This window comes from Polistes canadensis, unplaced genomic scaffold (genome assembly GCF_001313835.1).
Source record: "Polistes canadensis isolate GaletaPanama2010 unplaced genomic scaffold, ASM131383v1 scaffold_156, whole genome shotgun sequence".
Taxonomy (NCBI): Eukaryota; Metazoa; Arthropoda; class Insecta; order Hymenoptera; family Vespidae; genus Polistes; species Polistes canadensis.
In genome coordinates this window covers 299,373-324,694 of record NW_014569703.1, presented here as the reverse complement: position 1 = coordinate 324,694, position 25,322 = coordinate 299,373, and the positions used below count along the sequence as shown (strand labels likewise).

At 29.0% G+C, this 25,322-nt stretch overlaps 9 protein-coding genes across 11 annotated transcripts in view; 5 read left to right on the top strand and 4 right to left on the bottom strand.

The window, feature by feature from the left end:
- The first annotated feature begins 16 nt into the window (after nt 1–16).
- Nucleotides 17–4,108, top strand: LOC106788877 (protein HID1). The gene is made up of 12 exons (XM_014752569.1): nt 17–335; nt 561–920; nt 996–1,049; nt 1,123–1,346; nt 1,439–1,680; nt 1,800–2,030; nt 2,108–2,233; nt 2,332–2,588; nt 2,675–2,918; nt 2,989–3,134; nt 3,213–3,379; nt 3,455–4,108. The coding sequence occupies exons 1-12, from the start codon at nt 270–272 to the stop codon at nt 3,675–3,677; spliced, it is 2,340 nt and encodes a 779-aa protein (XP_014608055.1). The 5' UTR covers nt 17–269; the 3' UTR covers nt 3,678–4,108.
- Nucleotides 4,109–4,212: 104 nt separating this feature from the next.
- On the bottom strand, nt 4,213–5,120 carry LOC106788886 (28S ribosomal protein S23, mitochondrial). The gene is made up of 4 exons (XM_014752585.1): nt 4,907–5,120; nt 4,670–4,831; nt 4,486–4,591; nt 4,213–4,402 (listed from the first exon to the last, which is right to left on the bottom strand). The coding sequence occupies exons 1-4, from the start codon at nt 4,948–4,950 to the stop codon at nt 4,298–4,300; spliced, it is 417 nt and encodes a 138-aa protein (XP_014608071.1). The 5' UTR covers nt 4,951–5,120; the 3' UTR covers nt 4,213–4,297.
- Nucleotides 5,121–5,182: 62 nt separating this feature from the next.
- On the top strand, nt 5,183–7,011 carry LOC106788882 (deoxyhypusine hydroxylase). Its single transcript, XM_014752578.1, has 4 exons — nt 5,183–5,267; nt 5,337–5,651; nt 5,768–6,088; nt 6,173–7,011. The coding sequence occupies exons 2-4, from the start codon at nt 5,372–5,374 to the stop codon at nt 6,481–6,483; spliced, it is 912 nt and encodes a 303-aa protein (XP_014608064.1). The 5' UTR covers nt 5,183–5,267; nt 5,337–5,371; the 3' UTR covers nt 6,484–7,011.
- A 1,116-nt stretch (nt 7,012–8,127) lies between these two features.
- On the top strand, nt 8,128–10,398 carry LOC106788884 (globin CTT-E/E'). The gene is made up of 3 exons (XM_014752582.1): nt 8,128–8,355; nt 9,587–9,812; nt 9,930–10,398. The coding sequence occupies exons 1-3, from the start codon at nt 8,201–8,203 to the stop codon at nt 10,056–10,058; spliced, it is 510 nt and encodes a 169-aa protein (XP_014608068.1). The 5' UTR covers nt 8,128–8,200; the 3' UTR covers nt 10,059–10,398.
- Nucleotides 10,399–10,490: 92 nt separating this feature from the next.
- LOC106788881 (E3 ubiquitin-protein ligase NRDP1) lies at nt 10,491–12,906 on the bottom strand. Of its 2 annotated transcripts, none has more exons than XM_014752577.1 (3): nt 12,660–12,906; nt 11,658–12,245; nt 10,491–11,575 (listed from the first exon to the last, which is right to left on the bottom strand). In XM_014752577.1, the coding sequence occupies exons 1-3, from the start codon at nt 12,747–12,749 to the stop codon at nt 11,306–11,308; spliced, it is 948 nt and encodes a 315-aa protein (XP_014608063.1). In that variant the 5' UTR covers nt 12,750–12,906; the 3' UTR covers nt 10,491–11,305. The 2 variants fall into 2 exon arrangements, with proteins under 2 accessions (XP_014608063.1, XP_014608062.1); XM_014752576.1 differs by having other exon boundaries at nt 11,658–12,263; nt 12,660–12,759.
- Nucleotides 12,907–13,041: 135 nt separating this feature from the next.
- Nucleotides 13,042–14,819, top strand: LOC106788885 (probable trafficking protein particle complex subunit 2). 2 transcript variants are annotated; one of them, XM_014752583.1, is made up of 3 exons: nt 13,042–13,130; nt 13,909–14,052; nt 14,152–14,566. In XM_014752583.1, the coding sequence occupies exons 2-3, from the start codon at nt 13,963–13,965 to the stop codon at nt 14,545–14,547; spliced, it is 486 nt and encodes a 161-aa protein (XP_014608069.1). In that variant the 5' UTR covers nt 13,042–13,130; nt 13,909–13,962; the 3' UTR covers nt 14,548–14,566. The 2 variants fall into 2 exon arrangements, with proteins under 2 accessions (XP_014608069.1, XP_014608070.1); XM_014752584.1 differs by lacking the exon at nt 13,042–13,130 and adding an exon at nt 14,573–14,819 and having other exon boundaries at nt 13,593–14,052; nt 14,152–14,385.
- LOC106788878 (transcription initiation factor TFIID subunit 7) lies at nt 14,743–16,677 on the bottom strand. Its single transcript, XM_014752570.1, has 7 exons — nt 16,487–16,677; nt 16,255–16,383; nt 16,082–16,162; nt 15,647–16,013; nt 15,208–15,564; nt 14,979–15,148; nt 14,743–14,829 (listed from the first exon to the last, which is right to left on the bottom strand). Exons 1-7 carry the CDS (start codon nt 16,571–16,573, stop codon nt 14,806–14,808), a joined length of 1,215 nt encoding a protein of 404 aa, XP_014608056.1. The 5' UTR covers nt 16,574–16,677; the 3' UTR covers nt 14,743–14,805.
- A 459-nt stretch (nt 16,678–17,136) lies between these two features.
- LOC106788874 (microsomal glutathione S-transferase 1-like) lies at nt 17,137–18,033 on the bottom strand. Its single transcript, XM_014752557.1, has 2 exons — nt 17,718–18,033; nt 17,137–17,612 (listed from the first exon to the last, which is right to left on the bottom strand). The coding sequence occupies exons 1-2, from the start codon at nt 17,826–17,828 to the stop codon at nt 17,289–17,291; spliced, it is 435 nt and encodes a 144-aa protein (XP_014608043.1). The 5' UTR covers nt 17,829–18,033; the 3' UTR covers nt 17,137–17,288.
- Nucleotides 18,034–18,852: 819 nt separating this feature from the next.
- LOC106788892 (ubiquitin-conjugating enzyme E2 R2) overlaps nt 18,853–25,322 on the top strand; it is a 13,900-nt gene continuing 7,430 nt past the window's right edge. The window contains exon 1 of the mRNA XM_014752590.1: nt 18,853–19,436. Coding sequence (XP_014608076.1) covers nt 19,263–19,436 — 174 coding nt within the window. The 5' untranslated portion in view covers nt 18,853–19,262. The remainder of the gene's footprint in view (nt 19,437–25,322) is intronic.

Genomic DNA, 25,322 nt, shown 5'->3' with positions numbered 1-25,322 from the left:
CCTTATTCTAAAGAAAATTAATTTGAGATCTATGATAATATTTTTATTTCAACATATCGATCGTATTCTGTATTATCGACCGATATTTCGTATAGACGATTAAAAAGTAAGTTTACGCAATCACGTTTAGATGGCATGGTAGTTGCAACATGGCGACGTTTCTTCATGCTTATACTGTTTAGTACACAGACGTAGTTCAAAGTATAAAGATAGATTCAGTTCTTTTTATAGTGTCGAAAAGTGTTATTATTTAATAATTAATTAACACTATGGGAAATGCTGATACAAAATTGAATTTTCGTAAAGCCGTTGTCCAATTAACCTCTAAAACTCAGGTGACAGCATATAATATCTTTCTCATGAAAAAAATTATAATTTGACGTTTCAATATGTCAAGCAATTATGTGACCAATATTGCTTTTTATTTTGATAAATACTTTTATAAATAAAGAAGAGAAAAGAACATTTTTATTTAATAAGATTTTTATTGTAAGCTAAGTATGATTAAATCGTTTACTTCATATATCTTGCCTTTTATTTAAAATATATTCTTATTGTAGGTGATCGAAGCATCCAATGACACTTTTTGGGATCAATTTTGGTCCGAAAATGTAACCAATGTGCAAGACATCTTTACATTAATTCCAGCTTCTGAAATTCGAATTTTAAGAGAAGAAGCACCATCTAATCTAGCAACATTATGTTATAAAGCAGTAGAAAAATTGGTTAAGGCTGTTGATAATAGCTGTAGGACGCAAAGAGAACATCAAACAGTTCTAAATTGTTGTCGTTTACTTACAAGATTATTACCTTATATATTTGAAGATCCTGATTGGAAAGGATTCTTTTGGTCAAGTTTACCAGGCAAAGAAGATGAAGAAAGTATACCATTAGCACATTCCCTATTAAATGCACTATGTGTAAGTAAATGTATAAAAATGAATAAATTTAATCTTTTATTTACCGCTATTAATCGTTAATGTTTTCTTCTCTAGGATCTACTATTTTGTCCAGATTTTACAGTAGCTGCAAATAGAAAGTCAGGACCCGTGAGTGCACTCTACATCTCAATTAAATATTAATTTTTAATTTACTAAATGAACTCTTTTTTTCTTTTAATAGGACAAAGCAGAAGAATTGCAAACGATAGATAGTTGCGAATATATTTGGGAAGCCGGAGTAGGATTTGCACATTCCCCACCCAGATATTCTATTTTAGATTCAAATCGAACGGAATTATTAAAATTGTTGTTGACATGTTTTAGTGAGACTATGTATAATCCTCCAATGGATTTGTCAATTACACCAAATAAATGGATTCAACGCTTGACAAGTGCTGAAAATAGGTACAATATTTAAATATTATGATATTAAAAAGATCTGTTATATATATAATTTTAATGGAAAACTTATCTTTATAATAACTTTTCTTTTATAGGCATGCATTGCCCATGTTCACATCACTCTTAAATACAGTATGCGCTTATGATCCAGTTGGACTTGGAGTACCTTACAATCATCTTTTATTTACTGATTCATTGGAGCCATTAGTAGACGTTGCTTTACAGATTCTAATAGTTACTTTAGATCATGATACGTCTGGTGAGATTCCAACAGAAGAGAGATCTCTAGGAGATAATCTTTTTATTAATTATCTCAGTCGCATTCATCGTGATGAAGGTAGTTATTATGAATTGTCCTATATACTTATTTTTTATAAGATTTTTTTTATCTTTTATCTTTTTAAATAATTTTTTTTATAAATATTATATTTATATCTTATTATTACCTTCTTACAGATTTTCAATTTGTGTTAAAAGGAATCACTAGATTATTAAATAATCCATTAATGCAAACTTATCTGCCTAATTCAACAAAAAAAGTACATTTCCATCAAGAATTATTAGTATTTTTTTGGAAGATGTGTGATTATAATAAAAAATTTTTATACTATGTACTTAAAAGTTCAGATGTACTTGAGGTATTAGTTCCCATACTTTATCATCTCAATGATTCACGTGCAGATCAATGTAAATATTAATAACAACTATTACGTGTTAAATTATTAATATTGTTAATCTGCAGCTAATAATATCTTATATTATAGCACGTGTTGGGTTGATGCACATAGGTGTATTTATTTTGCTTCTGTTAAGTGGAGAACGTAACTTCGGAGTTCGATTGAATAAACCGTATACTGCTACAGTACCTATGGATATTCCAGTTTTTACAGGTAAAAAACTTTAATCTACATTTTTAAAATTAAAAAATTTATTACAGAAGTAATAGAAATTGTTTAATATTTTTTTAAATATTCTTTTCTTTATATAGGCACTCATGCTGATCTACTAGTGACAGTTTTTCATAAGATTATCACAACAGGACATCAAAGATTGCAACCCTTGTTTGATTGTCTTCTTACAATTTTAGTCAATGTTTCTCCTTATCTTAAAACTCTTTCAATGGTGGCCAGCACTAAATTGTTACATTTACTTGAAGCATTTAGTACACCATGGTTCTTATTTTCGGCGCCTACTAATCATCATTTAGTATTTTTTCTTTTAGAAATTTTTAATAATATAATTCAGGTAGTTTTTTTTATATATATTATACAAAAGAATTTTTCCTACGTTTTTAATTTTAATAATTCAGTTATTATTTGTATTACCACTAGTATCAATTTGATGGAAATAGTAATTTGGTATATACAATAATACGTAAGAGACAAGTATTCTATGCATTAGCAAATTTACCAAGTGATTGCAACACGATTGCTAAGTCTCTTAGTAAAAGACAACAGCGACATGTACCAACAAGTACATATAATGAAAATACTAGTGAAACTGCAATGGAAGGATCCCATCCTGCTCAGCCTGCAGAACCAGGAACTTTAAAAGCTTCTTTATTAGAGACACCAGGTAATACTAATTAGCGAGAAAGTATATAAGTAAAAGTGCCAATACTCATATCTGTTTTTAATCTTTGCAGGTATAGAAAAGATGACAGAAAAAGAATCAGCACATCCATTAAGTCCTTCAGTGAATGTTGATATTGGAAAAACTAATAATCTTCAGAATTCCTTGGATAATGCAACTGATACAGCTACATCAAATAAACAAAATTCTATAATACCAGTATGAATAGTAATTTTTATATTTTCATATAAATATTTATACACATTGATCTATAATATAAATTATTTTCACATTCAGAAAGGAGGAATCAGAGTAGCTGAACAAACAAATATATCTAACAATACCAATCAGTGGGTTCCTTCTAGTGAATGGGTTTACCAATGGAAAAGTAAACTTCCATTACAAACTATTATGCGATTATTGCAAGTTCTTGTTCCTCAAGTAGAAAAAATATGTATTGACAAGTATGTATTTATTGATATTAATATTTTCTATAATATTTAATTGTAAGCGCCGTATTAAGTAACCAGTCTTCACAGGGGATTAACAGACGAGAGTGAAATTTTAAAATTTTTACAACATGGTACATTGGTAGGTCTTTTGCCAGTTCCACATCCAATTCTCATTAGAAGATATCAAGCTAACGCTGGAACAACTGCTTGGTTTAGAACTTATATGTGGGGAGTTATATATCTTAGAAATGTTGAACCACCCATTTGGTATGATACAGATGTCAAATTATTTGAAATACAAAGAGTTTAAACATATTAATGCGTGTAAAGATATAAATCAGTTTATAGTAATTAGCAGTTTACATTATCATTTACATAAAATATTTATACTGCAAATATAGTATAAACGAATCACTGCTACAACTTAAAATTAATTTATTCAATGCAGTTTTAATTTTGATCGTATTATACGAATGATAACAGTAAATGTAAACATTTTTATAGATATAAGATTTATTAACAGAAAGAGAAGAGGTGCAAATATTTTCTTATGAAATTGTATCAACCTAGCATTTTGTCTTAATGTAATTTATTATAATATTCGTCATTATTTACTTGTTTATATAATCATGTACATTGACGGATATGTTTATTTTATTTGCCTCGTTTACTTAAGAACACATTGATGCTTTTAATAAAATGATAAATTAATATATTAATACTAAATTAGGTATCTTTATATAAAATTATATGTTCGTCTTTATATTCAATGTTTCATATACTTTATTACAATATATATATATATATATATATATATATTTATATATAAATAAGATTAACTATTGCTTTGGATGAAAAAGTAAATACCACGTGAGTGTATGATATATCAATTAAAAATAAAATATCTATAAATCATACACATATTATGTACTATTCTTCTGATTTATTATCAGTTTTGTTCTGATCTTCATGTGCTGATGTATAATTGAGTTTTTCCAATGCCTGGTTATAAGCTTCCTCCTCAGATAAATTAAGCTATAAGAAAAATTTTGTTATATAAATTCAAATGTTATAATAATTATTATTTTTATTTATAGTAATACAAAGATTTATATTACCTTTAGCAATTCATTATATGTATCAAGGAATTTCCTTGTTTGTGATAGATACTTTGTATTTTTTAAATTCATTATTTCTAGATTCTTGCAATCATTATGAAATCGTCTATAAAGTAGAAATATTTCATATTATACCAGAAATAAGGGATTTTAATGAATTTTTTATCATTGTACAATTTCTTACGCTCGTATAATATCTTCTTTGTAATAGATTGGTTTTATTTCTGTTTTTGGGACAACCCTATCATATTTGGGTTCATATTTTGGCGGAAATGCTTCATATATCATATACCACAGTGGTTTATCTGATTCAGACATTGCACCTCCACGTATTAATGATGATACTCTTTAACAATAATAATAATAAACAAAAATTTATGAATAAAACATAATTGATTTATAACAATATTTGGGAATTTACCTTGTATAAATAGTTCCAACCTTTTCTACTCTTGTTTGAGCCATTATGGTTAATAATTTAATATGTTAATACTTAAAGATTTAATACAATATCCTATAAATAATAAACATAAGGGCACTCTTATGTTAAAGAGTATTTTTATGCATATATGCACATACAAGCTTCTGAGAAAATGTTAGGTTAAATCATTATGCATCATGTGCAGAAGCATTTCCTAGTATTATATGCGGGACAAGGTAACCAATAGGAGCATAGCTTTTCTTCTATCGCTAAAATTTATAGGTTAATTCAAGTCTCAAAGAGAAATTCGTGTTAGTATGAACTCGTGTCACATGTAGAACCAAATTTTTTAATTAAATTTGTAAGTAAATATATAAAATTTTATTAACTTATGGCAGATGATTAAATATTTTATCTTTTCTTATTACAGAACATTTCAACAGTATATTAATTAATTGAAGAAAGATGCCGTATATTGATGAAAAAAAGATAGAGGCTATAGGTGACATATTAAATGATGAAAACAGACCACTTAAGGAAAGATTTCGTGCACTATTTACTTTGAAAAATATTGGAGGTTCAATAGCTATCGAACAAATACGTAAAGGCTTTAAAGATAAATCTGCATTATTAAAACATGAGCTTGCATATTGTCTTGGTCAAATGCAAGATCCTTTAGCGATATCTATTTTAATTGAAGTATTAAAAGATGATATGCAGGAACCTATGGTCCGTCATGAAGCAGGTACATAGTTTTATTAATACAAATTAATATCTAATGTAATATATAATTAGTATTTTACTAATAAAAAAAAACATAACTGTTTTTTAATTTTATTATTTTTGTTCTTGGATAATCAGGAGAAGCATTGGGTGCTATTGGAGATACATCTGTTATACCACTGTTAGATGAATATAGTAAAAGTCCCATACCTGAAATTGCAGAAACCTGTGAATTAGCTTTAGAACGTCTTAAATGGTTACAGTCAAATAATTGTGAAAAAGATGTATTAAAAAGTCCATATATGTCTATTGATCCTACTCCACCAGCTGAAACTAATGATGTTCGTAGTCTAAAAGTAACATTACTCGATGAAAATAAATCATTATTTGATAGATATCGTGCAATGTTTGCTTTAAGAAATCTGCGAACACCAGAGAGCATCATTGCTCTCTGTGAAGGTAAAAAGATTAAATACACTTTTACGTCATAAAATACCTATTTTTTTATAAATTATTCTATAATATTAAACTTTTTCTTTGCAGGTTTAAAAGCAGGCAGTGCCTTATTTAGACACGAAATTGCATTTGTTCTTGGTCAACTCCAAGAAGAAATTTCTATACCTTATTTAAAAGCTTCTCTGGAAGATAAAGAAGAAAATGAAATGGTTCGTCATGAATGTGCAGAAGCATTAGGAGCAATTGCTACTCCTGATTGTCTCCAAATTTTAAATCAATACCTTCAAGATAGCAAGCAGGTTGTCAAAGAGAGTTGTGTTATCGCTCTAGATATGTGTGAATATGAAAACAGTTTAGAATTTCAATATGCTAATACACTAACCAAAGTTGAAGCATAGAACATGATTGATATAAAAAAAAAAAACATGATTGATATTCTTTTATCTTCTGGATAAATGCTTAACATTGCAAAAAGATTCATATTACATAAATGACAAGTTAAACGTTTGTTTTAACATATTTTGTACTTATGTAAATAATGAGGATTTATATTTTAACACTAAACCTACCACGACGGGTCAAATGATCCTTTTTAAACTTTAGGGCAAAATTTTTTACAAGATATAATTCTATTTTGTAAGTTAACATCATAATATATATGATTTTTTAAACCCGTGTGGTAGAAATAGATATACATACAGCATTAGTACGTTTAGTGTTAATGTAATAAAGAGATATGATGATTCATACGTAGCAAATAAATGAAAGGAAGAGTATATTAGTATAAAAAGTTTCATATAAAATAAAAATACGTAAATGCTAAGAATTAAGGAACATCAAAGGTTATGCAACAATTTGCTACTATATATAAATATATTATGAATTTAATGTTTAAGAATTACTACAATAAATCCTTACGAAGTGAATATCTATTATCGTATTTGCAATGATTTATAAAGATATAACATTGACTACACAAAAGATTTAGAAGTTTGTAATATTTATTATTAATAATAGAAATATTAATAATAGAGTTAAATAAATGATATAATAAGATGATAAATTTAACGAAATATTATGAAAAAAATGTATGAATTAAAACAAGTATATAACAAAAATGAGACGAAAAGGTAAGTTCTCATGTGATTTAGCAGAATAAAAATCTATAAAATAATATTATAGCAACAGAGAGATTCTATTATACTATCTTAGCGTGAAAGCATTCCTTCAAATATTAGCAATTTAAATTGAATAAGCAGACTCTCAATGGACTACTCGTTGATGTATTGGTTCAACAAATAACGTTATTAGGAATATTGAAGAATGATGTGATCAAATATGGGAATAGATAGATATCTTCTATCTAAAGATGAAAAATAATATCTTATAGTGTTAATTTATCCAATTGTATATTATACCTAACGTAATTACGGTAATATCGCGAAACGTGTTAATTGTTCTATATCGTTATATGTATTCATTTGTTACATAGTTCTAATCTAAAGAAAAAAAAAAATAATAGAGAACAAAAGGCACGAGAAAAAATACATTATGCATAAAAGAAAAAGACTCTGTTCCTTGTTGGTGGGAGAGTAGTATGAGAACCTTGTGAGGGATAATATGCAGAAGGCGGGCCATGGTTGAACGGACCTATACCAGTGAAAGAGTACCACCTATTTATAACGAAAGAACATTATCTTGTGGTTTAGCCATTTTAGAGATCAAGCGAATTGAATGAAAGTACGCCGTCGCGTGGCACGTGATATATCATAGAAAATTATATAAAGACTTGTGTGATACGAATGAAGCGTTTAGTCTGTTGCTATCTCTGATACGGAATAGTTACGTACAGATCCTCGATCGATAGATTACAGTCTGCGGTAAAATTTCAATATCAATTTTTTTCAAACTCGAATATTCATACTTTGATCAAAATCCTTCAAGGAATACAAAAATTCACACGAATTAGTTTGATTATATTAACGGTTTCGATCAAACATTTTATTTTGTTTTTATTTAGAACAAAGAGAGAAAAAAAAGAAATTGACCAAGACGTTTTTATAAGAAAAGAAAAGAAAAATACTCGTAATACTGTTATAAATTTAATATAAAATAATGGCGTCTTATAAAAATATGTTCGGATTATGGTCTAATGATTCGAAACTTGACGAAAAACTTGGACTCACGGAAGGACAAAAAAAACTTGTACAAAATACTTGGGCTATTGTAAAGAAAGATCAAGTTGCATCCGGTGTTGCCGTCATGTTGGCGTAAGTATTTTTTTTTCTTTACTTTTCTTTCTTTCCTTCTCTCTTTTTCTTGTTTAATTCTTTCACATTATTATACTTGAATATTTGTATATAATGCGCGCGCTTAATGATTACAAAATTTGAACAAAATGATTAAGTTAATATTATTTTGACATAAAGTTATCGCAATGATAATGTACAGTTAAATTTCAAATGAAAATGATAAAAATTGCTCTTGGAATATATTTAAAAAAATAAAATATTATCATTTGTTTCGTTATCGCATGTTGTTATTATTAATAAACGTATAAATAAGTGAAACATTCATATCGCTGATTTGAAACATTTATCGTTCTAACAACGGCGCGCGTTAACGAATATATCGATTTTTAACAAGAAAATCGATCTCAATCGACCCACGTGCGTTTATTTGATTAAAATATTACCATTTGAAATGAAACGACAAAAGTTTATAATATTAAATTTTAAAATTGCATCATAAATATGCGTCATATCTTTGCCAAAAATTTATCTCCTTTTAATTTCAAATTCAACATTTTATTACGTGGTTTGTTTAAATTGTAAATAGTTGCGTAATTATCCGAAAATCAAAGTTCAAGATCTTATATAAATACTTCTTAACTTATCAAGATATTTTAAAGTTATCGTAAATTTTAGATAATTTTTCTTATCAAAATAATCCACGCGAAGTGGACATACACATGGATAAGAAAATAAAGATCAATCGATATTAAATACCAAACATAATTATGCATATACTATATATATATATATATATATAATTAGATGTGATATATCCTTAGACAGATCAACACCTGCAATAATCTTTATTCACGATTATGATAATGTATTTTGAATTTAATACGCTGCACGCATATTCCTGCGATTATAAATTAATAAATAATACATTACGAAGCTAAGCACGTTTATAATTTTACATGAACGCAAGAAGACTATTTTATCAATGACCGATGCCAACACTTCATATTTATTAATGCGATCAATGTTATAAATATTAATTAATAATTTTTATATGAGAAAATAATAATAATAATAAATATAATAATAATAGAATTTAATTAGCGAAATGTAATAACAAATTTTACATCCGTGCTGCTCGTTTTCGAACAAATCCATCGTTTCGAACAAATTGCAAATTGCAAATTGGAGCAAACTGCATCCATAAATGCAAATGTCATCGATTTTATTTCACATTATATTTTGCTTACAGTTATTTTAAGAAACATCCGGAACATCAGCAAAGTTTTAAACCATTCAAAGATATGCCAATAGATCAGTTACCTAGCAATAAAAGATTTCAAGCTCATTGCGCGGGTATAATAGCTACCATAAGTACCGTTATAGATTCTTTGCAAGATTTTGATTTATTGGTAGCAAACATAGAAATTTTTACCGAAAGACACAGAAAACGTGGTCAGACACCAAAGGAATTTGAGGTATATATATCGTGTTATAACATTTTTTTTTATTAGAAAATTATTATTAATAAAAACAAAAAAAAATCGATCAAATTTTGTTGTCGCATTTGTGTAAGTAATATTTTAATTGTTCAGGATTTAAAACCGGTAATGGTGGAAATTCTTCGAGAAGCTATAGGAACCGAGTACACGCCAGAAGTGGAAGAAGCATGGGCTAAAACACTGGACGTTTTCTTTGCAACAATATACGCTAATTTGGGTTAAAAAGAAATGTTTCTTTTGAAAAAAAATCTCTCAAAAGTATATTACTAATATAAAAAAAAAGCATTACATTCCTTGCATGCGTTTTATGAAAGTTTATATATTTAACAAAACATATATATATATATATTATTTTAAAATTAACATCTATTGGGGTTTAACTTTTAAAACAAGATGAATAGTTATTTAAAAAATCATATTTATTAACTTCCTTTATCCATTTTCTGTTGCATTTTTCAAATATAAAATTACATTATTTTATCTCTGATCAGTCATTGATGCCTATAAATTAGATATAATAATCTGTAACATCGATTAATTATAAAAACAATAAAAGATTATTCATCTAATTGTAAGTTCAGCTATAAGATTACTACTATCGCTTATTTTACAGTCTGCTATTAGTTAAAGTTAAGAAAAACTCATAAATTTTCATGCAATCCATAAATCATATTTATGTATAAGGAAAACTGTATAAAATTTGAAATAAATTAGTTTTCTTGTGCTTATTACATTGATTATACAAAGCAGTGTTAAAGATGCTGTATAAAGCATTAAATAATTGTATAGTTATTATACACTGCATAATGATCTGATCATTTCATAATTATTAGCGATGATTTTACAATAATTTACAAGACCAATGTATAAATTGAATATTACGAGATCGTTTCTTGTTTCTTAAGAACACATTGAGCGCTTAGTAATAGTAAATATCATATCATTACAATCTATTCATTATTTTTTACATTTTTTCAAGTTATCATAATAAAAAAAACTTAAGAGAAAGTCTAGAATATTAAAAAAATTTCCTGAAATAGATGATAAATAATCCATTACAGATATATTAAGAAGACTTTACTGTAGAAAATGAGCAAATCATAATAACAATAAATTTGGAATCGTTTGCTATTCATCAAATAATCTCAGGAACTTTTCCAACAAATTAATATATCATATCACAGTGTAACAATCAGACATTCAATTAGATTTTGTATGTAGCAATTGTGTCTGTACAATCATGTATCACAAAAGTTATGTATTCATAATTTTTTACTATTTCTGCAAACAGTAGTTTGCGGGAGACATTAGTACACCCATACCTCTTAGATTGTGCATACATACATAAAGCTATTTTGTATGCATTGTTGAGAAATCATAGCAAACAACAAGTAGATACACTCAACTTGTGAAAGTTCATTTTTCTTCCTAAAAATACCATAATATTTAATGGTTCTTCGTATGTTTATTCATTCAATACCATGGGCAAAAATCATTACTAAACCAGGTTCAATAATCATGTCTTCTGGCATGTGCGTATTATCGCAATGGAGGACTAAAACAGCCTGCTTTCCAGGCACTCTCTTGCATATGTAATACTCATATTGTCTTCTGGAATTTTGTCTAGTTTCTAAAGAATTTAAACCCGATGGCCATTTTCTTTCATGACAATTTTCCATGAGTTCATCAATGATATGAGGCGGACAATTATTTTCTGACAATGTTCTTTTCACCATTATCTAGAAGATTTATAATATATGTTTTAAAATCGTTATATAACTCAAAGTAGTTCAAATAAATCCTATGTTAAATATAAAATACCTGCAACGATTCATCCGGGGTTGAGATCATCCCTCCCCATCTGGTAACTCTAGCACGAGGAAGAGTCGCAGACCATCTTACAACTTCGTCTCTTTCCATTTGATCGGCAATAGCTCTCATTGCTGGATTCGATATTCTTAATGCTCTCATAAAATCTTTTAATAAGTGTATCTCTCGCTTATGTTCATTTATTTGAAGTTGTTGTTCCCCTAGTTCTCGTTTCATATCAGTTAGCTTTTGCTGTTGAGACTGGATTAAATTTCTAAGTTCTCTTACGCAATTGTGATCTTTTAATTCATCTTTTGGAATGATGAGACTACAACCTTGTTCGCATAACATTGGTCTCTTAGGGTTATATTCGCATTGTTCCAAATGTGATACTAAACTGTCCAACTTGATGCTTACTTGACATCCATACACGATATTATCACAAGTAATACATAAGCGAGCCAATAAGTTTCTAAGAATTCTTGGTACTGTTCTCAGTTGTGCAGAGGTAATGGGAGTACGATCCAAAGGACACGTTGGTTGTCTGTTAATCCATTCGTTGATACATGAACGACAGAAGGCATGTTCGCATACAGGAGCCTGTAACATATTCCTCACCTGCCAATCCTCATAAGCTTATAAGACTATTCTGCAAAACTGCAAAACTTCATTGAAAATAGTAACAATAAAATAATCATCGTTTTGAAATGTGAATTACATTTAACTAACGTCACGATAATTTACCATAAAAGAAAAGAGTGGAATAGGCGGAACCCAAAAAAAGTTACTCACAAATGAAATAAATTGAATGAAACGATTGTAAATTAAACATCATAGACAATGAACAACGGTTTACTCGATAATAATAAATACAACAAACAAAATCTAGCGTTACAGAGCAAATGAATAAATAATAATTGTACACATATAAAGCGAGGTTAGTCTTGGCAGTTCGCAATTAGATACATTTAATAAAAAGATTGAAATAATTTGTAAGATAAATTCTGACAATACCTGAACGGGATCCTCAAGAACACCGGAACAGATCGGACAAACGAGTTCCTCGTCCACTTCTCCTTGAAAACGGTTCACATCGAACCCCATAACGTGGAACTTTGTGCCTTATTAATTAACTAAATGCAACACCTTTTCCGTTACTTCGTTCGGTATTTTGCATAAAACCGGACAAAGATCGTTCGGTACCCTTCGAAGTTTGGTTTCGATGGCACAGATCGACGAGAAAGCTCAAATATACAATATATGTATATACATATACATGTTCATATACATATATGTATGCGTTATATACCGTTACTTTTCAAGAGGTGAGGTGAGACACGCTCTACGTTTGCAAATATTTTTTACGAGAATTATTTGACAATTAAGAGTGATCGCGTTACTATCGAAATGTGAAGAAGGATTGCGATGACACCATACAAGTGTGCATACATAGGACAGTACAAGTTGTGGATCTACGATATAAGCGTACGCTTATGAATTACTTTTGATATGCAATCTTTAATCAGGAATAGTGCGACATTTTGCTTTTAAATTTAATTTATTTACGATTAAAAATCTCGATTATCGAAAACTCATCATATTCTTTCATACATCGATTTAATTACGATTCTTAATCGCGAGAAAAATTTTACATAGTGCGCCCTTATGTCTATATAACTTTTTCTATAATTAAATTATTTTATATAAAAAAAAATAAATAAAATAAAAATAAGTTTAACATCGTGACAATTGAATTGATTAGTTTATATTTTATTATAGAATATTCGTAACGTCACAAAATTGATATTAATATTATTTTATTCTTTATTCAAGTAACCTATTTAAAATTTGTATTTTAATGTCGATTACATCGAAGATATTTAATTATTATTAATATAAAGCTTATAATTATTTAATTTGACATTTTATTAGAGTAAAGTAGCAAGCTCGATCGAACGAATACTCTGGATGTGCATTTATAAGAATAATTTGGGTCACAAAAAATGAAAGCATTTAGTTCGTGAAAGTGAGGGCGCTGCATTAAGCAGTTACCTTCAGTTTGCTAGTTATATCTATTCATTGACATCTAGTTCTTGTCAGTAGTAATATTTTTTTAAAGTGATTTTCCATTTGTTTTTATTTTTGTCAGTTCTTTATTGTCCTATTTATATTACAATGTAATATCTCGTGTTTTTGTGTCTTATTAATTGACTAAATACACGCAAGACATTGGGTACAAAAATATTCGATTTCTTTTTTATAGTTTATTAAATCAAAGTAATATAATAAAACTGCTAATTTAATAAAAAAATAAATTATGGCAGCGAATTATTATTTTGCTATTATTGGTTATGAAGACAATCCATTATTTGAAATAGAATTTAACAATTCTAGTAAGGATGCTAAGGTTTGTTTATTATACCAATATAGATTGATATTTATATTAGATTATATTCAGTAATGGAAAAAATTATTTGATCTTATTAACAAATCACTGTTTAAATAGAAAGAAGATCATACACATTTGAGTCAATTCATAGCTCATGCAGCACTTGATCTTGTCGATGAGCATACATGGAAAACAACAAATATGCATTTTAAAGTTGTAGATAAATTTAATCAATGGTTTGTAAGTGCATTTGTAACAGCAACACATATACGATTCGTTATGGTACATGATAGTAAAAACGAAGATGGAATTAAAAATTTTTTTAATGAAATGTATGAGACATACATAAAGGTAATATGCAACAATTTATGCATTCTTAACCCTTTCGATACTACCGGTGATTATTATATTCATTTAACGTTTGGTACTTGTAGTGCATTATCAATAACTATTGTTACTCTGTTATCTAATCAAATCTTAGCTGTATCGGAAGGGTTAACAGTCTTTCATTGAATTATTAAATTGTTATTTGTTTCAGTATTCCATGAATCCTTTTTATAAATTAAATACACCTATAAAATCTGTTGGTTTTGAAAAAAAGGCACAGTTATATGGCAGAAAATATTTATCTTCGTAATAAATTTCATTAAATATTATAATAATCCATTTCTTCTTATTTTTAAATTATATTATTTAAATACTATATACATTTTTTTGATTTAATACTATTTAGGAATCCTCAACATTCGAACGAACAATAACTGTTCATTTTTATTCCAATTCCAAGTCTTGAATCTAAAATTTAGTGTAATATTATACATTACAAATGATTATTCTAAGCAAATCTTAAAAAAAAAGGAAAAATTATTTTTCCAAATATAACACAAATTAAATAATAGTTCATCTAGGATATAAACATTATGAATAATATAATTATTAATTACCTCGTGCACTTTCTGCATTTCTTGAGTTAACAAATTATCCAATATTTCTTGAAATCTCTGTCTAAGTTTAACATTCTCTATATTCGCAATTTCAATCTCTTGCTGCTGTCTTCGTTGGCGCAGTTCTCCTAATTCAGCATGAAGCGTGGCAAGTCTCGTTTGTAATGAATCTAAAATAATATATAAATCAGATTATGGAGCTAATATTTTTTTTTTAAAACATAATTACCTTTAGGCATCGAAATAGATGGAGATTCCGAAAAATCGTCAGGAATAATATATTCTGAATGAAACTGTTCTAATTTTGGAACTTTAAGTTCTGCTGTGTCTGTCGGTTTTTCTCCATCAGCTTCGGAATTGTTTTCATTTTGGAACATTTCTTTACTAAATTCTGTTACAAGGCCACAACTCGTAGTTGCATTATTACTCGATCGTTCAGAGTATGCAGCCTGCATGGAATTAGAATCAGTTGCCCTGCTATCACCTGACAGCCTACTATTTTCATCTAGTTCCATAACATTAATGTTTGCTTCTTCATCATCATCTTCGCTATCACTCACAGGTTCACCAAATATATCATGTTCAGCTATTAACATAAAATAAACATATAATATAATTATATTGATTAAATTGATGATGGAGTTATATACTATCCACAGAATACTTACCGACATCTAAACTTTGTGATGTGTTACCATTATTATTATCCCTTCTAGATTTAACAGTTCCAGATGATGATACTTTACTTGGCTTAGATTGGTCCTCATCTTCGCATATCACTTCCCATTTAACATTGACTGCTTCATTATCAACTCTTAATAATCTTTTTACTTCTTTCTCTATTTCTGGTGCTTCTACATACTTTTTCTTTAAAGTTTTTCTGAATCTTCTACGTCTTACATTCTTTGTAGGTGGTGTTACACCATGTGGCCATAAAAATTTCTTATCAACCTTGTTAGGATCTTTTTTCTTTTGTCTCATAGGTGATTCTTCATCTGTAGTAGTATGATCATCCTCTTCTTTGCATATTAACATCTATTTATAATAACAATAATATTAATACATTACTTATTCATTTTATTTCCTTAATATTATTATATTACCTGACATATGTCTGCTGTTTTATAAAAACTTTTATTATCGATAGTTTTTAAAGATTCTACAATGGTAGGCAAATCAACCACCTAAAACATGAAAAGAATAATTTTGTTGTTAAGAATTATCGAGAGGGAAAAAACATTTTTGGAATAATAATTAAAAGGAAAGTAATAAATACCTTAGCATGCAGTAACCAATGATCTAATCTTACTTCGCCATATCGCATATCATTTTCTAATTTAATACTAAGTCTATCTTTTATGGGAGCTCCACTTCTCAATGTTTCTCTTAAGACTTTCGCTGAATCCTATAATAAATTAATAAATAATATAATTGTATACACAAATTTGTGTGTAAAGGATTTAAGTAAATAAGAATATTTTAAGGTTATAAATTAGAATAAAACATACCGGGGGTAATCTTAAGATAAATTGACTTTCTAATTCTGCTTGCGGCTCTCCACGACTTTTATGATCAGGAGGTGGGTGTCGATTCATTTTGGTTTCACAATTATAATATGAAATTAAAATAGTTTAAACTATGCACTCGGAGCATATAACTGCTATTAAGTTTTAGCGTTAGTTTTCATTTGTTTTTAAGTGACAGAGGGAGCGATATGTCATACTTGAGTATGGAGAGGAGAAATTGCTGAGTGCATGCCTGCAGTCTTGCGGGACATTTTGAAATATATATAAAGTAAGAATATACAGAAATTAAAAGTTTGAAATTAAAGAATTTAAAATTGTAGAGTTACAGTTTTATACATGTCTAATATAGTATATAAAAAGTGATTCTATCATGGTCTGACAACTGGCAAGCAGAGTGACATGAGTCTAACATTTTTTCAAAAAATTCCCTCTCAAAATTACACGCCAGACGCATGCGCAAAAATCCAAATGGTGCAACAATGGGAATTTTGCGGACTGAAAGTTACCATTTCAACTTTGATAGGGATATTTTACTCGCTATTTTTTTTCTTATGCAATTAAGATTAGTTATTAATTTACTTGTTATAGTAAAAAATGTGTTTATAGAATTCAAAGATAATGTAGATCAATCCATAGATAAAAATGTTTAATGATTCGGCATTTTTTTTACAAAAATATTAACAATTAATAATATATATTAATAAGATATATTTTAAGTATAGAAAAAAATTATAGTATGTTAGAATTAATGGAATATACGTTGCCACTTCTTATTTCAAATCATTTATGAATAATATAATAAAGAAGAAAAAACTTCATAAATCATAATACTATATCCACAAGCAAAAGACAAAATTCTAGCAGGTTGTTGTGCAAAAATAGAATAAGATAAGGTGTGTAGAATTCTAGAAATCACAAAGCTTTTGATTAACATTCCAGCTAACCAAGGTGATGGATCTGTTGTTAGCCAAATATAGGTGATTATAAACCAAGGGAGGATATTTTCAAGGTCATTTCGATGATTTCTGCGTACACGTTCTATATCAGGATCATCAAATGCCACTTTAGAATTTTTTGCGAATTTCATATCTTCGGGATTTAGGAAGATCTTAAAAATAATTGAAATATAATTCTTTCTTATAATAGTATTCCTTATAATAATATAAAATCATGATAAAATTAAAAATTAATTAGACAATCGTTTTTACAATACCTGTTTTTTAAATCTATAATGAGCAGTTAGGGGCATCATTGCTAGCATTTTTAAAACTAATACACTACTCCAAAATACAAATACTTTCATAATTTCTGTATTTACTGCCATGATGTTTAAATATTTCTTTTATATTAGTTAAGATATGTTAAAACGTTCAAGAACAATATTAGACTGAATAAGAGATACGTGCATACGAACTCATAAATATCACGTCTACCACATCTATAAAAACGTTGATTATATCTATATATTATTCAACACTTCAAAAATACATCTCATCGAGTAATTACATTGCAGCAATGTGAATATTTAATGCTATGAGTTTGCAACTTTTATGAGAACCTTGAGAAAAAATATGAGCTGAAACTTAATTGTATCAGTGAAATATTTTTATTAATACTTATTTTATTTCGTATAGTTATTTCGTATAGTTATTTCTTAAATAATTTTTTAGGAGAAAGATAAAATGTGAGATTTTTTTTTAATGGTCTTATCAATTAGTTATAATCATGTTTCACACTTGCTTGAATATTATTTTATTTGGATATGTATAAATATTTAAATGCGGAAGTATCTAGAAATATTTAAATGTAAAAGTATCTAGAATCGGTTACTACGGATTGGAATAAACAACCAATGAGAACAATACTTTTAAGTATAAACAAGAGTTCCATTTATTTATTTAAAAAAAAAATCAGATAAAGAAATAATATTTCTTTCTTTCTTACAATAAATTGAAATATTCTAGCATTTCTAATCGCTAATTGAAATATTTATTATTAAATGAATATTCACCTTTTTCGATAAGACGAACAACGAATAGATTTTTAATTGGTTCAAAATACTAAGCCTTTCTAAAGGACAATTTTGATTAGCGCAATCGTTAAAGACGCGCTACATTTGAACTTTCCTAGATAAATGTCAATAATCAACTACAGAAAAAAGTGATTGATGCTTGGGAATAAGATAAATTTGATTACGTAGTCAAAAGGAAGAGTTTATAAAAGTAATGTAAAAAAATGGATAAAAAGAAAGTTGAAATATCGTTAATCAGGAAGATATAGAAAACAAAGGTATGCGCCATTTTAATGGGTTTCGATAAGACGCATGCGCATGATAAGAACGACGCTGACGCAGAAGGTACGTCAGCTGTTTTGTTAGAACCGTAGTGCATGTGACGGGAATGGTGTATTGTTGACTGCAGGGGCATTTAGCAGATCGTAAATTGGATCGTATCCCTTTGTTTATTTGCCGCGAATTCGAAATTGATATTGGACTTATTAGAGCCCCCGTTATTAAGTGAAATACTTTTGGTAGTAAACTCGCGGTAGGTAAAAAGGCGTTAGTGGTAAAGTAACACCTCACGATTCTGTCGGTTGGTTTGAACTCGTCGGCCGAATTGATTCTTCGAGAGAACGGAGTTGTGAGTTCGCAAAGGCAGTCGGTACGATCACGTCACTGTTCTGGCGACCACTCTGGGAAGCTTTCGAGACTTTCGTCTTTCTGGAACGGACTGCGGTTGTGATTCCAGAGTCGAAAAATATGGCACAACCAACGAGCAGCGCATTACGAGCCCTTGCCCTAGAATACAAAAGTCTTCAAGAGGAACCTGTCGAAGGTTTCCGCGTTAAACTCGTTAACGAGGACAACATGTTCGAGTGGGAAGTAGCGATTTTCGGTCCTCCAGACACGCTTTATCAAGGAGGCTATTTTAAGGTGAGTAATCTTCATGCTGCTTATGTTATGCGATTTCTATTTAGTACATTTTTTGCCATCTATTTATAAGTACTCTAAGCCCCCAAATTTTAAACTGATATGTCAGAAAACATTCAATTCTCATTTCTTGGTTATGTTTCATCGACTTATCTCCAAGTGCACCTGTCACGTTCTTTCCGGACAGTAAATTTCCTAAATTCGGAGCGATACGTCAAAAAAAAAAACATTCGATTCTGACTTTTTGGTTATGTTTCACTGACTTATCTTTAAATGCATCTTTCATGATCTTTTCTTCGTGTTTTTATCGACTCAATTCGTAAACATACGTCCTTCGAAAACCACAATCCTAACTTTTTATCTACCCCATTATTTTTATCAACATATAAATCTATTTGGTCACATTTTATAATAATCCATTGCATCGGTTTAAATCGCATAGAACATAAACAGTGTTAGTACTGTATTTACTAATATGTATCCATTTAACAATTGTACTTTTTAAAATATCAATCAAAACAAATAGTAATCATCCCCCAAAGTATAAAACATCATTAAATAAAAGTTTATGCACTGTGTAATGGAAAAAAACTTCATCTAGCTTTTGTTCTTTTATGTAAAAAATAACAGTATATTTAAACCTTTAATGATATTCTTGTCATATCTATTGCTACTTAACTCTTGGCAACTTGCAAGTGCATAAATTAAAACAGAACAGTTAACTTTTTTGCAGAACTATATTATTTCTTATGAATTTTCTTTTTTTTTATTTGAAAACAATATATCTACCCAAGCTATAGCAACGGATATTATGAATTGTTAAAAAACATGTTCTGTGCCTACCAATGATATTATTTTGTAATGTATAATTAATATTTTCTATCTAGAATTGTGTAAATAAAATCATTTATATCGTTGTATATACATATCTATATTCATATCATAATGCTTTTTGTTTCTTAGCATTCATTGGAATATTTATACTATTATAAAACTGTATCATTGAGACGACCAAAGGTTCCATAAGGAAACATTTACGTAGCCTTGACAAAATCAAAAAGAGCAAAAACGGCACAACGGAGAATGACGATTACGATTATCGCATTATTTTTCTTTCATTTTGACAATTTAGATTTTACGAGGGAGATAAGATTGCACATGGTTTCTTCTTTATCGTGTCCTTTAAGAAATATACTTTGCAAGTTTTATTTATTACCAAGTTTAAATATATTCAAACTAAATATTGGAAATTATTGGACGATAGTGTAAAGCAAAATAGTGTGGAGAGGGGGGGGGAGGGTTTGTCATTCTCTATCTCTATCTATCTCCCCTTCTTCTTCTTCTTCTTCTTTGTTTTTCTCTTTTAGATGTCTAATTTATAAACATGAAACGAACGTCGCTTTAATTCTCAAACTCGTTGAGCAATCTTACTGAGCCCCAAAGATTACCTAACACGGCGAATCAAGCGACCTGCATTTCTTAGCAGATATTAATTCTTCGATCGAGATGCAAGATTCCGTATCGGATAGACAGCTGAAAGTATTTGCGTTTAAACCTACAACGACGACGACGACGACGGCATGTTGCATTTAACGTTCATGTTAATCGTTTTTCGCGATCGAACGAGTTTCATGTCAATAATATTAACCAATGTCTCTATTCGTATTGTATCTTCGACATTGTTTGCATTTTACCTAATCGTTTCTCTTTCTCTCTCTCTCTCTCTCTCTTCCTACTCTTTGATATATTCTTGGCAACAATTTATGTGCTTCGATAGTCGGAAGAGTTAGAAAATTCAATGAAAATTACCTCATCAAAATGATAAGATAGAAACTGTCGTGTAATTAGAAAAAAGCAAATATCTTTTTAACAAGATGATATTTTTTATGGATTATTAATTTGTTTTCTATATGATATTCCAAAAAATACATTTTAATATAATTTTTGAAAATTGTAATCTCATATATACGCGAGATATATCTTTTATTTTTCTTGTGTGTGTGTATACGTTAAGAGAACCGTACTAACAGAGAAAATAACTTTGATTACTTGCTAGCCAGTATAAAATTTTACACGTTCCGTCCGCTTTCTAAACCACTCTCCACTTTGTTGTGTTGTGAACGAGCGCATGCTTATTCACGTAACGCGGCGCACAGTGTGTGTCTTCCCGCGGTACAACAAAGCAGCTGCAACGAAGCTGTTACGACTTCACGAGGAGATAGAAAAATATAGATAAATAGAGGGAGAAAAAAAAATCGCAAATAAATTTATCGAAAAAAAAGCGAGCTTTTACCGTACTCCTTTTATTTTTATTTTTTTTTTGTTTCACTTTTAAAATCCTTACCATCAACATTTCAATTAGCGTTTCAATACTTTAACAATTTACGTTGCTCCCAATAAAATTTCATATTCAAAGAGAGAGAGAGAAAAAAAAAGCAACAAAAGAAGTTTAGATACTTGGATTTAATCTCACGATTATCGATATTATCTCCACGAGTTTCTATAAACTTTTTTAATTACGTTTAGAATATATCCTATTTTTCTTGTTATCGTTTAAGTCTAGTTCGTTGATCGAATTAATAAATGTTTTTCAAGTTTAGTAAAGCCAAGTCTGTTTTCCATTAAGACACCTTTAAAGAAGGGAATATCGAACGATCGAAAATAAGGAAGGAAGGAAGCAAGGAAAGGAAAGGAAAGGAAAGAAAAAAGATTCGTTGAAAGTTTAATGATCCACTTCGACTCATCGTGACTCTACGATCTTTTACTTTCAACTTTTATCCGAAACTTTTTTTTTTTTTTAATCCACCGTTACCGCAAGTCTCTCGGCGTCGAAAGATCTAATTCACCTGACTTTCACTCGACGTCTCCTCGTTATTTTTTTCTTTTCTTTGTTCTCCTCCGCAGACTGCCGTTATATCCGATCGTAATAAAAATAATACACGTACCCTATATATATATTAGGTCATGCCCGGCGAAAAATTCGTATTGACTTATGAATGTATATATTTAATATTAAAATTGATTAGAAATTTTTTGGTACAATCCCAATATGTATATATATACCGATTTATGAATATAAGAATATCAAAATTGATAAGAACTTATTTTGGCACGATCCTAATATATATCTCTACATATAACAATAAATATAAATTTATTCATATATTTTTTTACACAAAAATTTGCATTTTCCACCAAGAAAGTTTTTCCCCAGCCCCTTCTCCACCGTTTTTTCTTCTTATTCTTCTTTTCTTGTTTTTTTCATCGACTAACTTTATCCTTTCACCTTAGCCGTAAGAGATGGGTATCGTGAGAGAGGAACAGTTCGTGTTGATATGTCGTGTGCACTTTCCGTGAAATCGTAACGGCCTTTCCTCAGTCGGTCAATATTCAACGTGCAATATTATATAACGGTGAAACTCTACCGATTAAAACGCATTTATGGGGAGCGTAATGCGCGGGTGGTGATGGTGGTGGTTACTTTAGAAAATGCATCGAATCTCGAAACCTGTAAGGATACCAAATGCGTACGGAATCCTTCGACCTATAGAATTTCTCGATTATATAAATCTCAACAGATACGAAATTAGTTTAGTTTCAATTTTAGGTACAACCATAATATATGTATTTTTTACGATCAAATTCATTAGGAAAATAAGAGAAACAAATGGTGGAAGAAAAAAAATAATAATAATTGTATTCGAATGGATAATCGATTTTTAACACATTTCTTTCCATTTTTTTTACGTTCATCATTTTCTTATCTCGTTTGATTGTATCAAACGTTCGTTAGATATTTCTAATGTCTAGAGTAAAGTTTATCAACGATGATTATGTACACCATTGTACTTTTTGTAATACATACATTCAACATAATATTGATATCACAATATATTTATTATTTTTATTGTTATAGTCATCAGTATAAAGGTTTCATCATAAAGGTTCGGTTCATGAACTGTAAAAGTTTGAAGATAACTAAAATATAGATTCTTCTAAAAAATGAAAGATAAATCGGATATAGATTTTTCGTGATCGTTATAAGAATCGAAATAAAAATGAAATAACTATGAAAAAATATTACTGGGTCATTCATGATTCGTCCTAGATCTTTGAAGAAAATTTCTCTACTTATGATCTCTTACCTATATCGTACGATGTCCTTTTACGAGTATGCACAGGGACGACGGCTCTACGTTTTATCGTTTATGTAGGTCACCAAGATTTGTAGGTCAACCAAAAGCAAACTATGATTTCAAGAGTGAGGGAGAGGGAAAGCAAGCAAGCAAGCAAGCAAACGTAGAATCCCGAGAAATTTTGTCTGACGATAATCAACATCGATATATGTTATTCATACGATTGAAATTTTTCATTTAAAAACAATATCCTAATTTTTACTTTATGTTACTACAATTTTGTCTATACATTACCTTTTCTCTTTTTCTTTTTGCCAATAATATTTTAAACGGTTATTATATAATCTATTTTATCAGTTTTGAACCTTATTCGAATAACTGACGAGGAGAGATGTGTAGAAACATAGAGTCGATAAAGTTTTATGCGTCACGTGCTTGATATGTTGCATTATTAAAGTATCACACTTGATGTTCACATCTGTCCAACTAGACTTATGCTCATTCTAAACGATTGTGTCGATCGATGTGTTATTCAGAAAAATTTTTAATGGAATTCAGATCGATATATAATTGGATATCTCAATATTTCATTAATGAAATTAATAAATTAAATTCATATGAAATTAATTAGAGGTTCGTTTAATCGTATAACTATTGAAACCGTATCGTTATTGTGTTTCAACGATAACAAAAGAAAAGAGGATACAGTAAAGGAGAGAGAAAATATATATAGATAAAGAATCCAACACCATCACCATAATATAATACATACGTAAACGTTATCATAAGGTCATATCGATTCTGGTAACAATTTTTCTTGTCAATGTCACGCGATCGTTAACGAGGTATGACATTTTTGTATCGTCGATAAGAATGAAAGGAATAAGATCGATAGTATTGTAATGATAATAATCAAGTTATGTTTTAAGTTTCGTAGAAAGATCGTCACCACCGGATGTTGAAAAGATTAAGATGAGATAGATCACTTTTAATACATTATAAATGTTACACATATATGTATATAATATGTGCATATATATCGTAACGCAAAAGAAAATTATTAGTTTAAGAGATAGAAAACTATTTTTATAAATATAAATATATATATAGTTGGTTTTTGTGTGTGTGTGTGTGAATGAATTTGCTGTTTTGCTATGAGCCAAGAATAAGAGAGATAGGGAAAGTCTTTTTTATTTTTTATTTCGCAGAAGAAAAAGTGTAAAAATAAAACGACGAAAAAAAATATCGGAACGAACAGGGAGGGTATTATTATTATTATTATTGGGCGAGTGTGTTAGTTGTACTACTATCGTTTTACTTTTTCACCGAACAAAACAATTTTTACGCGGAAATTTCGTTGAGAAAAGAAAACACACACACACGAAGCATGGACATTCATTCTGCACCCACGCGTTTCATTTTTCATTGACCCAAAGCACGCATAATAATAGTGAAACGATACCGATTCGTTCCTTTTTTTCCCTTTTGTTTCTTGTTTTCTCGTTAGCCTTTTTTTTTTCTTTTTTTCTCTTTGCAACCTGCTGCCCTATATATAATCTAATTTCAATGTGTACACATACATATATAATATATATACTTTAATGATACATTTAAATCCTCGTGTTCGATACTTTTGTTTTTGTTATGACGACTATGCATTAAAAGGAACACGATAAATATCAAATTAAAATTGATTTGCAATCTCGCTGCTTGTGTCATTGCAGTAATATTTTATATGAATATACATATATAT

Excerpts from the sequence above, each read along its gene's own strand:
- LOC106788877 (XM_014752569.1), top strand. The coding sequence starts at position 270 with ATGGGAAATGCTGATACAAAATTGAATTTTCGTAAAGCCGTTGTCCAA. Across the intron at positions 336-560 it reads AATTAACCTCTAAAACTCAG|GTGATCGAAGCATCCAATGA; the intron begins GTGACAGCATAT and ends TTCTTATTGTAG. Across the intron at positions 2,234-2,331 it reads GGATATTCCAGTTTTTACAG|GCACTCATGCTGATCTACTA; the intron begins GTAAAAAACTTT and ends TTCTTTATATAG.
- LOC106788886 (XM_014752585.1), bottom strand. The coding sequence starts at position 4,950 with ATGGCTCAAACAAGAGTAGAAAAGGTTGGAACTATTTATACAAG. Across the intron at positions 4,832-4,906 it reads GTTGGAACTATTTATACAAG|AGTATCATCATTAATACGTG; the intron begins GTAAATTCCCAA and ends TTATTGTTAAAG. Across the intron at positions 4,403-4,485 it reads CATATAATGAATTGCTAAAG|CTTAATTTATCTGAGGAGGA; the intron begins GTAATATAAATC and ends TTTTTCTTATAG.
- LOC106788882 (XM_014752578.1), top strand. The coding sequence starts at position 5,372 with ATGCCGTATATTGATGAAAAAAAGATAGAGGCTATAGGTGACATATTA. Across the intron at positions 5,652-5,767 it reads TATGGTCCGTCATGAAGCAG|GAGAAGCATTGGGTGCTATT; the intron begins GTACATAGTTTT and ends TTGGATAATCAG. Across the intron at positions 6,089-6,172 it reads CATCATTGCTCTCTGTGAAG|GTTTAAAAGCAGGCAGTGCC; the intron begins GTAAAAAGATTA and ends TTTTCTTTGCAG.
- LOC106788884 (XM_014752582.1), top strand. The coding sequence starts at position 8,201 with ATGGCGTCTTATAAAAATATGTTCGGATTATGGTCTAATGATTCGAAA. Across the intron at positions 8,356-9,586 it reads GGTGTTGCCGTCATGTTGGC|TTATTTTAAGAAACATCCGG; the intron begins GTAAGTATTTTT and ends TTTTGCTTACAG. Across the intron at positions 9,813-9,929 it reads AGACACCAAAGGAATTTGAG|GATTTAAAACCGGTAATGGT; the intron begins GTATATATATCG and ends TTAATTGTTCAG.
- LOC106788881 (XM_014752576.1), bottom strand. The coding sequence starts at position 12,749 with ATGGGGTTCGATGTGAACCGTTTTCAAGGAGAAGTGGACGAGGAACTC. Across the intron at positions 12,264-12,659 it reads TTCTTGAGGATCCCGTTCAG|GTGAGGAATATGTTACAGGC; the intron begins GTATTGTCAGAA and ends GAGGATTGGCAG. Across the intron at positions 11,576-11,657 it reads CCCCGGATGAATCGTTGCAG|ATAATGGTGAAAAGAACATT; the intron begins GTATTTTATATT and ends TAAATCTTCTAG.
- LOC106788885 (XM_014752583.1), top strand. The coding sequence starts at position 13,963 with ATGGCAGCGAATTATTATTTTGCTATTATTGGTTATGAAGACAATCCA. Across the intron at positions 14,053-14,151 it reads ATTCTAGTAAGGATGCTAAG|AAAGAAGATCATACACATTT; the intron begins GTTTGTTTATTA and ends CTGTTTAAATAG.
- LOC106788878 (XM_014752570.1), bottom strand. The coding sequence starts at position 16,573 with ATGAATCGACACCCACCTCCTGATCATAAAAGTCGTGGAGAGCCGCAA. Across the intron at positions 16,384-16,486 it reads TTATCTTAAGATTACCCCCG|GATTCAGCGAAAGTCTTAAG; the intron begins GTATGTTTTATT and ends AATTTATTATAG. Across the intron at positions 15,565-15,646 it reads ATCACAAAGTTTAGATGTCG|CTGAACATGATATATTTGGT; the intron begins GTAAGTATTCTG and ends TTATGTTAATAG.
- LOC106788874 (XM_014752557.1), bottom strand. The coding sequence starts at position 17,828 with ATGGCAGTAAATACAGAAATTATGAAAGTATTTGTATTTTGGAGTAGT. Across the intron at positions 17,613-17,717 it reads ATTATAGATTTAAAAAACAG|ATCTTCCTAAATCCCGAAGA; the intron begins GTATTGTAAAAA and ends ATTATTTTTAAG.